At 59.5% G+C, this 11,306-nt stretch overlaps 3 protein-coding genes across 3 annotated transcripts, besides 3 other annotated features; all 3 read right to left on the minus strand.

Moving 5' to 3' along the window:
• Positions 1-122: 122 nt before the first annotated feature.
• Positions 123-148: a microsatellite.
• Positions 149-406: 258 nt separating this feature from the next.
• Positions 407-448: a sequence feature (A-rich).
• Positions 449-965: 517 nt separating this feature from the next.
• On the minus strand, positions 966-1,808 carry Tco025E_07603 (uncharacterized protein; the record flags this gene model as incomplete). The annotated part of the gene is made up of 1 exon (XM_029374466.1): positions 966-1,808. One exon carries the CDS (start codon positions 1,806-1,808, stop codon positions 966-968), a length of 843 nt encoding a protein of 280 aa, XP_029225424.1.
• A 37-nt stretch (positions 1,809-1,845) lies between these two features.
• On the minus strand, positions 1,846-3,360 carry Tco025E_07604 (uncharacterized protein; the record flags this gene model as incomplete). The annotated part of the gene is made up of 1 exon (XM_029374467.1): positions 1,846-3,360. The coding sequence occupies one exon, from the start codon at positions 3,358-3,360 to the stop codon at positions 1,846-1,848; it is 1,515 nt and encodes a 504-aa protein (XP_029225425.1).
• A 196-nt stretch (positions 3,361-3,556) lies between these two features.
• Positions 3,557-3,574: a microsatellite.
• Positions 3,575-3,780: 206 nt separating this feature from the next.
• Tco025E_07605 (uncharacterized protein) lies at positions 3,781-11,196 on the minus strand (the record flags this gene model as incomplete). Its single annotated transcript, XM_029374468.1, has 1 exon — positions 3,781-11,196. The coding sequence occupies one exon, from the start codon at positions 11,194-11,196 to the stop codon at positions 3,781-3,783; it is 7,416 nt and encodes a 2,471-aa protein (XP_029225426.1).
• Between the last annotated feature and the right edge of the window lie 110 nt (positions 11,197-11,306).

Consider the following 11,306-nt stretch of genomic DNA (forward strand, 5'->3'; position numbering starts at 1 on the left):
CCCTCTCCGCCTGCCACGTTTTCGTCGCCAACCCGGCGGAGGAAGCGAAAAAAAGTAAACCCTGTACAGAAGGCGGAGACGACGCACGTGAAGCAAAAACACATCTAAAAAAAAGGAGGGGGAAAAGAAAAAAAGAAAAGAAAAAAAAGACACCTGCAGCACACACAACACACACACACACATCATCCTCCTCGCACTGCCACTTTCCCTCCCTCCCTCTCCTTCACACACACCCCTCACACACAAACACGCACGCGATCGGCCTTCCGTGGGGCCGTCACACAACACCCGCCCCGTGGCGGGGGGATCCTTCAACACACGGGCAGCCTCGTTACTAGCATTAGTTCTCATCAGCCCCAAGCGCCAGGTGAACGGGAAAGAGATAGAGAGTTTGTGGGAGAGGGAGAAAAACAAAAACACAAAAAAAAGAAGAAAAATAAAAAAACAATGCGAAGGAAATAAAATGCGTGTGTGAGTGTGTGTGCAGAGCGGGAAGCGTGTAGGAGAGGGGATAGTCTTGTTTTTTTTTAAGCTGTATTAGTCTGTCCTTTTTCCGTGTGATTCGTTTCAAGCCGTCCCGCGCTTCTACACATCTATTTATATATGTATGCGTATATGAACGTTTCTTCTTCTTTTTTTGTTTATGTTTGTATGCGTGGGCTGCGGACCAACGTGTTTGCCGGCGCGGGTGAGAGGGAAAATAAAGGGGCGTCGCCCCCCGCCCCCCCGCCGCCGCTGCTGAAGCCAGCGAGTGGCGGTCATTCATGGCCTTCCCCGCACTCTCCCCCTTCTTCGCCGTCCGCCCTTGCAAACAAGTTTATCTGCGCGCTTGTGGGCTCGCGCCTCTCGTGCCGCCGCCGTTCCTTTTTCCCCCTTTACGTTGGACGCTCTGCACGTCCCCTTAAGGTCGCCGCTGCGACGCCCGCACGGCGATCCCCTGCGAGGGGAGGAGGAACGGCGATCGCTCAACGCGACCCCATGCGAGACGGGATGAACGGCGCCGCGTTCAAGTTGAGCACCGTTGCGCCGCGCTTCCCCGTCTCTGCTGGCCGCACCGTCGTTGCCGTCGCCCTGCCGGTGGTGGTGACGACGCCGGAGGTCGCCCTTGACACTGCAGAGAGCGCCGGCAGGGCGGGGTCGCACGCGGCCAGGGAATCCGGTGCACCGTCGCCGCTCAGTCGCAGCTGCTTCCTCTGCGTGGTTGGCTGCCGGGGCGTGGCGGAGCGGGCGCGGCGCTCCGCAGTCTCGTCCGCGCAGAACCACCGTCTGCACGGTGTCGACGCGGTTGCGGTGGCGACTGCTCCCCGCGGCGCCGCCCCCGCCCTGCCCCGGCCGCCATCGCACGAGGTCCAGGACCAAACACCGTCCGCCACCGCCACCGTCGTCGTCGTCGCCTGCGCGTCCTCCTGCGCGTCGCCAGGCATTGCGGAGGCCAGCATCGACAACTGCGCCGCCCGCGGCGCAGCCTCAGCGTCACTCGGCTGTTGTTGCTGTTGTTGTTGCTGCTGCTGCTGTGGGTGTAGTTGCCGCGCCGCGGCGGTAGTTGCTACAGAGGCCTCGCGGGGCACCAGCTCGTCGGGGGCCATTGCGTCCCCGTCTTCCTCCAAACAGGCGGTGCGGTACGAAAAGAGTGTGCGGTTCGTCGCGTACCCGCCGTCGCAGGCGTCATCCTGCTGTTGCTGTTGCTGTTGCGGCTGCTGCCCCGCCGCAAACCGATCCGCGTCACCGTCACGCACAAAAACAGACAGCAGATTTCTCGGCGACGTCACAGCAGGGGACTTCCACTCTGGCGATCCGGTCACCCGCATGTGAGCGAGGAAGGCCTGCTGAAAGGAGCGCAATGAATCACGCTCCGTCTGGCTGATCGTGACGCACGGCGCAGGCAACGAGGAAAAGGAAGAGGAGAAGCAGGGCTTCGTCCGGGTAGTCGCCGCTGCACCCATTCCACGACCCCGCCGCAGCCGTCGCACCTGCAGAATTGGCGTCACCCAGCCGTGGAGGCGACGATGCCTGTTGCGCTAAATCCCGAATATCCTGCAGCATAGCCTTGAAGTCCGCATCATCATCATCGTCGTCGTCGTTGCCATAGTTACTTTTACGGGTGGCTTCCCGCTTGCTGGTGTTGACTTCACACCTCCCAGAAGTCCCTAACAAGTGTGCATAGTCCTCGTACCCTGCTACGCCGTCTAGCGCCCCAGCATGCGTGGATAGCTGCTGCGCCTGGTCCTCACGCGGAGCGTACTCGCCCAGAAATGGATACGACGCTGCCTTTTCGCCCAAGTATGCACCGTCGGCTGTGAGACTGGGTTGGCCCGCGGGGTAATGAAGTGGCGCTACGTCGACCTGGGCGCAGTCCATGCCATGCGTATACGCGGGATACTTGCATGACGCATAGCTGCCATAGCCAAATAAATCCTCTTCTGTCGGTTCTATCAATTCATGTTGTTGTTGCTGTTGTGCGGGGCAGTCGAAATTCGTAGAGAACGCATGTGTCGTCGGCTGTTGTGCATCCTTCCTTGTGGGCGGGAAACCCGGTTGGGGAATGCCGTGTCTGCCTCGCCTTGGCGCGGCAAAGGCGTCTACCCTCCCCCCGCGTGTGGTGTGAGACAGCATGGCATGCAATACCTCTAGGCTTTCGGGTGGCAGGTCTCCCGAGGAAACCAGCGACATCACATAGGCGTGAATGTCGCGGGTGCCGGCCACGTCGGCGCCGGAGGGCGGCAGATCCCCCAGGAAAACCCCAACGTTCTTCTCTGCCGCCCCTGGCGCCGTCGCCAGCGTGCTCCCCTCCGCCCCCTCCACGCCATCGCCGCCCCGCTCCAAACCGACCTTGCACGCATCGGCTTCACTCGGAAAGGAGCCCGGGCGCCGGTTAAAGTTGGCCTTGCCGCCGTGTGCTTGCCGCGACGCGTACATCAGAAGAATACGACTTACTGCTTCAATCGTCCGCGCGTCCCCGCCGGGGGCGCCATCCGCCGCCGTGCCATTCCGCTTCGCCCGGAGGGCCTCTAGGGAGACACCCGTTGCCACCCTTGTCACGGTGGTGTTGGCGGGCTTGGCCCGTCGCCGCACGGCCGTGCACTTCACCGGGCGCTGATTTCCAGACGACGTCGCCGCCTCCCCGCGCACTGGCACCACGACTGTCCCCATCGCCTTCGACGTCGTCCCCGCCGCTGCGGTTGCGGTGGCGGGGGGTGCCACTTGCTGCTGCGTGGCACGCCGCTGCGCCCGACGACCCCCGCGCCTGGTCCTCACCGCCACTTCCTCGTTCCCTGCAGCATTCACGCGACTGCTGCCGTGTGGGTTGCGGCAGCCGTTGGCGTCCATGGCCGGGGAGTTGTGTCGCGCCAGGGGCTCCATCTTCCTACCAACGACCCACCCGCTCCTTCCTATGCGCACGTGTGAGTGTGTATATTTGTAAGTATTTACAGGTGTGTGACTGGGTATCTACACACGTGTGCGTCTGTAACGTTTACGGCGTATGCCGTGCCGCAAGTGGACGAGAGGAAGAAGGTGAAAAGCCGCACTCACACACAGACGCGTATATATATATATATGTGTGTGTGTGTGTGTGCACAAGGAGAAGATTAAACAAAAGAAGAAGCAAGCACCGCATACACAGAGAAAGAGATATGGAAGAAAGGAGGAAAACCAAATTAAAACGAAAAAAAACTCACACACACAGAAATTTACAAAGCACAGGAGGGGTGAACCTCAGTGTGCGTCGGCACGGAAGTCAGGCTCTGCCGACTATCGCCTCCTCCGGTTGGCACGGTGCTCCTAATCCTCCTCGTCCTCCTCGTCGTCATCAGTAGCACGAAAGTTGTCGACGTCCGACAGCATCGGTGGGGGCGTGTCGGCGAGTGTCACACGTCTGTGGGAGCCGCCTTTGAACTTGTCGACAATTTTCCCCAGGCGCGTCACCTTTGGCCACTGGCGCAGCGCCCCATCCATCAGCCAGTGCTGCGCCTGCGCGAGCAGCAGACCCCACGTCGTGGCACTATTGTCGACGGCAAGCGCCTTCCACGAAACCTCCATCTGCCGCAGCCGCTTGGGGATCATCAGCGTATAAATCCCCAGGAGTCCCCAGAGCGGATCGGGTTTGTGGCGGCTGAAGGTCAAAAACACCGTGAGGCTGGAAAACCGCGCCTGATCAACGAACAATAACGCCGGCCCGTCGTGTGTCTCGCGCTGCTTGGAGTGCGCCGCAGTCGTGATTGCGGCGGAGGCAGCGGCGGACGTCGCACCCGCAGCGGGCCCGCCGGGGCCGTTCCCACGCCCGTGCAGCCGCGCCACCAGACCCTGAGAAAATTCGTGGCGCGACACCCATGGCGACGCCAACGCCGCCGCGGCCAGCGCCTGCTTGCCGCCACTGTCCGCGAAGAGCGAGAGGAGGCCACGGTACTCGTACCAGACCGACACGATGAAGTGGTCTGACAAATACACGGCAAAAGGAGCAAGGACAAATGACAACTCCGTGACGCGCGTCACACCACTGGCCGAAATCATGGCGGCATACACCGCCTGCAAGTCCTGCGGAGGCACCTCCTCCCCGCGCCAGAACCAGCTTAAAATCCCCCCACTCGTCATCGCCTCCGCCGCATTCGGAGTTGCTGGGCTGGCGCGGTGAAGCACAACAGCCGCCTGCGCGCGCACGTCCACAACCTGCAGTCGCCTAAGAATCACGGAAATGGTGTGGGTGTTGCCTGCGGCGAGGGTTTGCACCTGCAGGTCCCGCAGCATCAGCGACACATGCGGCTTATCCCTGCCAGGCCGCTCCTCGGTGAGCCACAGCAGCTCCAGCGCGGGAAACGAGAGCGTGTGACCCACGCTCGTGTGCCACGCGTCATCAAAGAAGGCGTGTGGGGGGAGACTTTCGTCTGTAAACAAAATTGTCACATGCTGCGCGTTGCTTGCGCTGGTGCACGCACGAAGGCTAAACGGGGAAAGCACCTCTGCGGTGGCGTCGGACGTGTGCCGTCGCTGGACCTGACAGTCGCCTCGGGAGAAGTCCACCTCAAACCACGCCCCTTTGTGGCCAATGACGTGAAGCGAAATCACCGGATCCGTGCTGTAGTCCTCCCAGAGAAAAAAACGGTTCTGGCAGGGAGGAATGACGGTGCGACGCTGACTTCCCTTTTGCCGCACAGCAAGCGTCTCACCGCGCGCCCGGTTCTGAATCACCATGTTGGTTGCATGAATGCCGTCGATCACAACTGCCAAGACGTTGTCAATGTGCTGCACCGTCACGCTGATGCGTCCCGTGACAAAAGCCACATCCTCACCGAAGTGGGAGCCACCCGCGGATAGCTGGGGGGGTGGCAGGAACGACCCCGCGCCCGTCGTTCGCGCCCCATAGACGACGCTGGGAGCCACTTCCGGTTGCCGCAGGGAGGCCCACAGGTTGAATGTCGCGTGGCAAGGGCCATCCACGGAGATGGGGGCCGTACGATGCACCTCATAGAATTCCGCCAGGTTTGTGTGACGCACGGCGTCGTTGGAGAAGGAGGTAATGGACGGCGCGGCATCCTCCAGCGTATCCTGGAACGATGCCACGTTCCCCGTGGCTGTGCCAAGGCAGCTAAAGTGGTGCTCGCCGGGCCGCAGAGTCAGAAAGGACAGGGGCTGTGTCCCTGCTTCCGTCGTTGTTGTTGCCGTTGCTGCTGTTGCTGTTTGTGGCGGAGGCGTGTGCTCACCAGCAGACGGCCGCTTAGACGAGTAGCTCCTTCTCTTGGCGGGAAACGCGAAGTGCACCTTCAGACGACGGTTTGCGTTGTTGATAAACACCCAGCGGGGGGTGAGCAGCAGCACCACCGGTCGCCCTTCCTGCACCCGTGGGAACTGAATAACGTAGTTGCAGCTTCGCGTGAGGCCGCCTACCACGCAGCGCGGCGACTCCGCGACGCCGTGGGACCCAACCCGCGTCTCAATCGCGCCGGACCAGTCCCCGTCCAGGCCAAGCTTTAAGAAAGCCACCGTGAATTCGGCCGGGCGCGAACCAACTAGAAAAGGCAGACCCTGCGATGGCGGAATTCCAGTGTGCATCAGCTGCCCTGCCGTGAGGCGGCGCGAGACGGCGCTGTCGGTGAGCAAGACGGGGTACTCCGTGAGGTTGATCACCCAGTGCCCCACCGACAGCAGGAGCGTCCGGTGCAGCACAGCCACCTGCACATAGAAGGAGCGTCCGCTGGAGTCAAGCAGCCGCACAAGACATGGCTCTCGCCCCACTCTCCGCTTAAGCGAGCTGCACACCGTCACGGTTTCCCCTGTCTGCAACGTCTCCCCACCTGCTTGTGTGAAGCTCAGCCGCAGCGAGAGTCCGCCGCTGTAGGAGCACTGGCAAATGGGAAGAGCCCCTCGGTGCGGGAGGGCCCCGTGGCCGCCGACGCGTATGAGCCGCCGCCGCCGCCGCGAATCGCGCCCGCCCCAGCGCGGCCACAGCAAAGAGGCTTGATCACCAGCTGCAGCAGCAGTCGCAGCATCGACAGAGCTGCTGCCGCGTTCGCCACGATCGTAATAAATGATACTCCCCACACCGTCGTCGCGGCGCCGCGGCGCGCTTTCTTCCTCCTGCCAGAGCGACAGCTTCACAGGGACCCCAATGTGGTTGAGCACCGTCATGCGGGGCAAGAGGTGGATGACGGCGGACCCGCTCGCTGCGAAGCGCTGCAGCGCCATGAAGAGGCAAACTGGCAAGCGACTGTGGCAGGCCTGAGGCGTCGCCGCGTCTCCGATTGGCTGCAGCGTCAAAACGACGCCACTCTCAAGCGAGAGCGTGCTGAGCGAGGTACAATACACGCAGCCATCCAGCGAGAGGCGAAGCTCCACCCGGCTGCATAGGCCAAGAAGAGGGTACTCCGCGTTTGGGGGCACGATCCAGAAGTCGTCACTCGCCGGCGTCTCCTCGGGATCGCCCAGGATGTACTGCCGCACCTCAATCACCATCCCAACGCCGTTGCACAGGGTTCGCTGGGAATGAAAGCGGACAACGACCAAACCCGCCTCATCTGCTCCCCTAACAGAGGCCATTGACGACGCGTTTGTGAACCCAGACCCTGGAGCTGCCGCACTCCTCGTCCCGATCAGAGGCGCCGCACTGCTGTCGCCGTAAAGGGAAGCTCCGGCGTAGGCGGCCGCGAGCGGTGTCACCGCCGTCGGCGCCCCGTCTGTCTCTATACATGACATCACCACGAGCAAATCATCCATCACAAGACCAAAGGCACGACCGTACTGCAGCTGGCTTGCCACAACGTGGCAGTATTGCATGTCTCTACGCAGCCCCTCACTGTTCCGTACGTGCCGCCCGTGCTCGTCCAGTTCAACGCAGTGCCGAGGGTATAGGTAAAGTCGGACGTCGTCGGCCCTATTAAACGGCAAGGTGAGGTCCACCGCGGTGCAAGAGGGCAGTGGCACAATCTCCCCATGTTCCAGGTCTTTTCCTACGAAGAGGTAAAAAACATCATCAAACACGTTTATAAAGCGATGTGTGGCGGTGGTATCGGGGTTAGGCACGCTAGCGGAGCTTAGCGGCGATGGCGGTTCCCCCGCCCGGTGTGAGTGCTCAAGCATGGTGGCATACAGCTCCAACCACTCACGACGAATGTGTAGCAGCTTGGATAGCAGCAGGTGTGAGACATGCAACACGAAGCCCTCACACCGAAGCTCGACCTGCTCCGTACGCGTTCGCCTTGACCAAGAGCGAACCGCCTCAAGCGATATCACGGCCCTCGGTGGGATGACCGTGTCCCAGCGGCCCTTCCCATACACCCGCAGAAACAGATGCTGGCTCTGCAGCAGGGTTGTTCGATTCGTGCGAAACACGTTCTCCTTCCACACCACGTCTGACAGTGCCAGCTGTAGCAGTGGGTACTTGACATTGCTCAGTGTCAGCTCCATGAAGGGAAAAAACGCGGCCAGGGCAAGCGCAGGCACCGCGTGGGGGGGCTCATCACTCTGGGACTCGTCCCTGTGGCGAGCGCCGCCGTCCTCCTGGCTGCCTCCACGGAGCCCCATCAATTTCCACCCCAAGACGCGCTCAATCTCCAAGTTGTACGCCTGCTCCATCGGCGAATACCGGGACGAGATGGCATGCCGCGCAAAAAGAACAAGCTCATGCGTCATCGTGCTCAGCAGCAGCACATCACTCACCATTGCATCCGCAACAATACGCCCCATGACAAACGCAAATTGACGCCCTTCCGAGATGCAAAGATGCAGAGAGACTGGCGCAATCAAGACATTATCCGTCGTGCATGCGCCCATCGCATTGCCGCCGCCGCCGCCGCTGCTGCCGGTGGTTGCGGTAGTGGAGTTGGCGCTGGTGGCCGAGGCTGTAGGGTGGGTGATAACACTGAGATTCTCAAGGGCAACCTCGCCCTGCTCGATCGTCCAACCACGCAGGAACATCCTCGCTTCCACAGCGACCGTCGCCTTCACGCCACCTCCTTTCTTGGAAGCCACATGCAGCATGACGGATTGAATCCCCACCTGCGCCTTCCAGCGCTGAGACTGCACCGTCCCAGTCGCCCTATCGTGTTGCTGCCGCCGCGGCGGCGGAAGCGGCGGCGCATGTTGATGCCTCTCCTCCCGCTCAGTTGCGGCAAAGCTGACGTTAAGACATCGGACATAGCTGCACTCGCCCAACGCCATAAACGGCAGCAGCAGCGCCTCCTCACCTAAACGCTCCCGACGACGCACCTGGGAGTGGCTCGAGGGGAGCGAGGGCAAGACAAAGCGGCCGTCGGAAAAAGTTAAGGAAAGTCCCGCATCCACCACCACCACAATCGCGGCCTCAGCGTTCCTTGGTGTCTCTATAGTAATCGCGTGGCCTCGCATCTCCACGTGGATGTTGTTGGTATTCACGCTGGCGAACTGCAGCACCGATCCACAGTTGCGGCTGAGCACCAGATCACTTCTCAGTTCCCAGACAGGCGTATCCACCGTGACAACCTCCAGCCTGCGGTGATTGCCCTTCCTGCCACTGGCACCGCTGCCGGTGGGGGGGCGGCAGAGAATATCACTCCCACTCGGATGCGTCATCCCCCAATAAAGCTCCGCAAGCTCCTCTGCAGGAGTCCTGACGAGGCAATCAAAACACGTCCACAGATCGGGGGTGAAAAGCCTGGTGACCATCGACTGCACAATACACACCATCTCGGGCAGTGAAGGAGCTGCGGCAGCAGTGCGCGATGAGCTAAACTGCACACCAGAAAGCGCCACGGCACTCGTCCCACGGACGCAAGAAAGGCTCACCTCACGCAACGCAAAAGAGGCTATGCTAGGGAAAAGGTCAAAGACGACATTGGTTAAACGTAACCAGCAGAACGGCTTAGAGTTGACGTCACCGGCGCCGTGCACGTGCCGCTGCTTAGCAACCGTGAGCGACAGCTCCGCTAACTTCAGAGAATATTGCCAGGCAGGCGACGTGGAAGCAGCCTGCGGAACAGACTCTGTGCCAAAGAAGGATGGGAAGGCATCCTCATTCCCAGCCGAAAACAAAGGCGACGCGGATGAGAATGAGCTGTTCCAGGCCAACGCACCATGACCCGCAGCAGCTACAGAGGCATGCTCCTCTGACGCCCCTCTCACGGGGTTCCTGAGTTCCACTCTCAGATGATAAGCTACTAACTCAACAAGGTTCAAGTAGGTGTCGAAGGCCAAATTCATGTGGATGGGTGAAACCGTCACACAGAGGCTTTCGACACTTGATGCCTGCGTTGACAGCGAAACGTTTTCAATCAGCGGGACAGTATCGCTAGCCTCTCGAAGCAACAGCTCACATGGGCTCATAGACTCGCCAGGTGGAGCTGCATCGAACCACTTCAGCTGCAGACCGCCATTCTCCAGAGTTAGTGCTCCATCGCTTCTCCACGTGACCGCACGAAGGGCCAACTGCAGCTCCCCATAGGTGCCGTTCATTCGACTGTACCACACAAATCCCAGGTGAACCTTTGCAACGTGAATAAGCATGGATGCATGAGTCTTCTCCGGGGCAGCAATAACAGTTTGTCGCGGCGATAAGGGCAAAGGTAGAAAACCAGATGAGAGAAATTTGTATACGTCCACAAGTTGGTTAAAGAGCAACGGTAGCCTCTGCTCGGTAAGGTGCAAGAAAACCCCACCAATGCATAACGCGGCAGTGCCCGCATCAACTGTCTTTTTAAGGGTTATTAAACTTCCTGCCGTATCACAACTTCCCACTATCTCTACAGCAGCAGCAGTCTTCTTCACAGCCAGGAGATTGCCCCAGAGGGTTGTCATGTCTTGATGCTCAGTCGATCGCAACGAGGCATCGCACAAGAGTGACAGCGCCACTGTATGTCCCTCAAAGCTCCCGTTTTTTTCCATCGTGAAGTCTATGCCCTCCCAGGATACGAATGCCACATCGAAGGAACGCGGAGAATACGCCACAGATGGCGCGATACTCAGCTTTAACGATCGTTCTCGACCAAGGTATGCCTCTACAGACAACTGTTGCGGTGAAGCGGACGCAAGCACAGCACACACAATCGCACTGAAGTGATATGCCTCTTCAAGGGAGATTACAAACGGTTTCATAGCAGTTAGACAGGGTGTAGGTTTCGTGTCATTTGCGGCTTTGTAAATCTGAGGCACCTCCCCCACGTCTTGTCCCTTGACCACTATGGTCAACGCTTCCTTCTGCAACCCCACACCATACGTTACCTCATGCACTATCTCCAACGCCAAGGCATTACTGCCAGGACCTTCACGCGGCTTTGCGTCGCGTGATGAATTCACAACTCTTGGTAATAGTGTTATTAGGGAGGCTTCCGTCAGCATACGACCTTTGGGCCCATCAAAAGAGCACGCCGCCTTGCAAAAAAGAACACGTGTTCTCACATGAACCTCTGCTGTGGCAGAAGTACCCTCCAACTCCCTGTTGCACCAAGGGTGATACAGCATCAACGCATTCTCCGCCTCTACCGCAAAAATGGTTCGATGGGGCCAAAATGGAACAGCATACACTTGGTCACAAGATGCTCGTAAGCCAAAATGCAACCTAGACCCCAAACTTCTCATCCGATACAACGCCGACCCCTGTTGATTAAATTGACGCATAAATTCATTGATTGCGGGGAAATAAGCTGTAAAAGAACGCGACACAACGAACACAGTTGCCGTAAATGTGGTGTACTGCTCCTCGCCCACCGAAGCAACCGGCGGTTTCCAATCCATGACCACCCGTAAGACTCCACCTTCGGCATACGAAGGAAAATTAATATAAAGTTATCAACACTGCAAAAAAAGAACTACCAAGGCAAAGAACGGTATTCATGCGGGTATCT

The sequence above is a fragment of the Trypanosoma conorhini genome (genome assembly GCF_003719485.1).
Source record: "Trypanosoma conorhini strain 025E chromosome Unknown Tco_14.4_contig_00601, whole genome shotgun sequence".
Lineage (NCBI taxonomy): Eukaryota > Euglenozoa > Kinetoplastea > Trypanosomatida > Trypanosomatidae > Trypanosoma > Trypanosoma conorhini.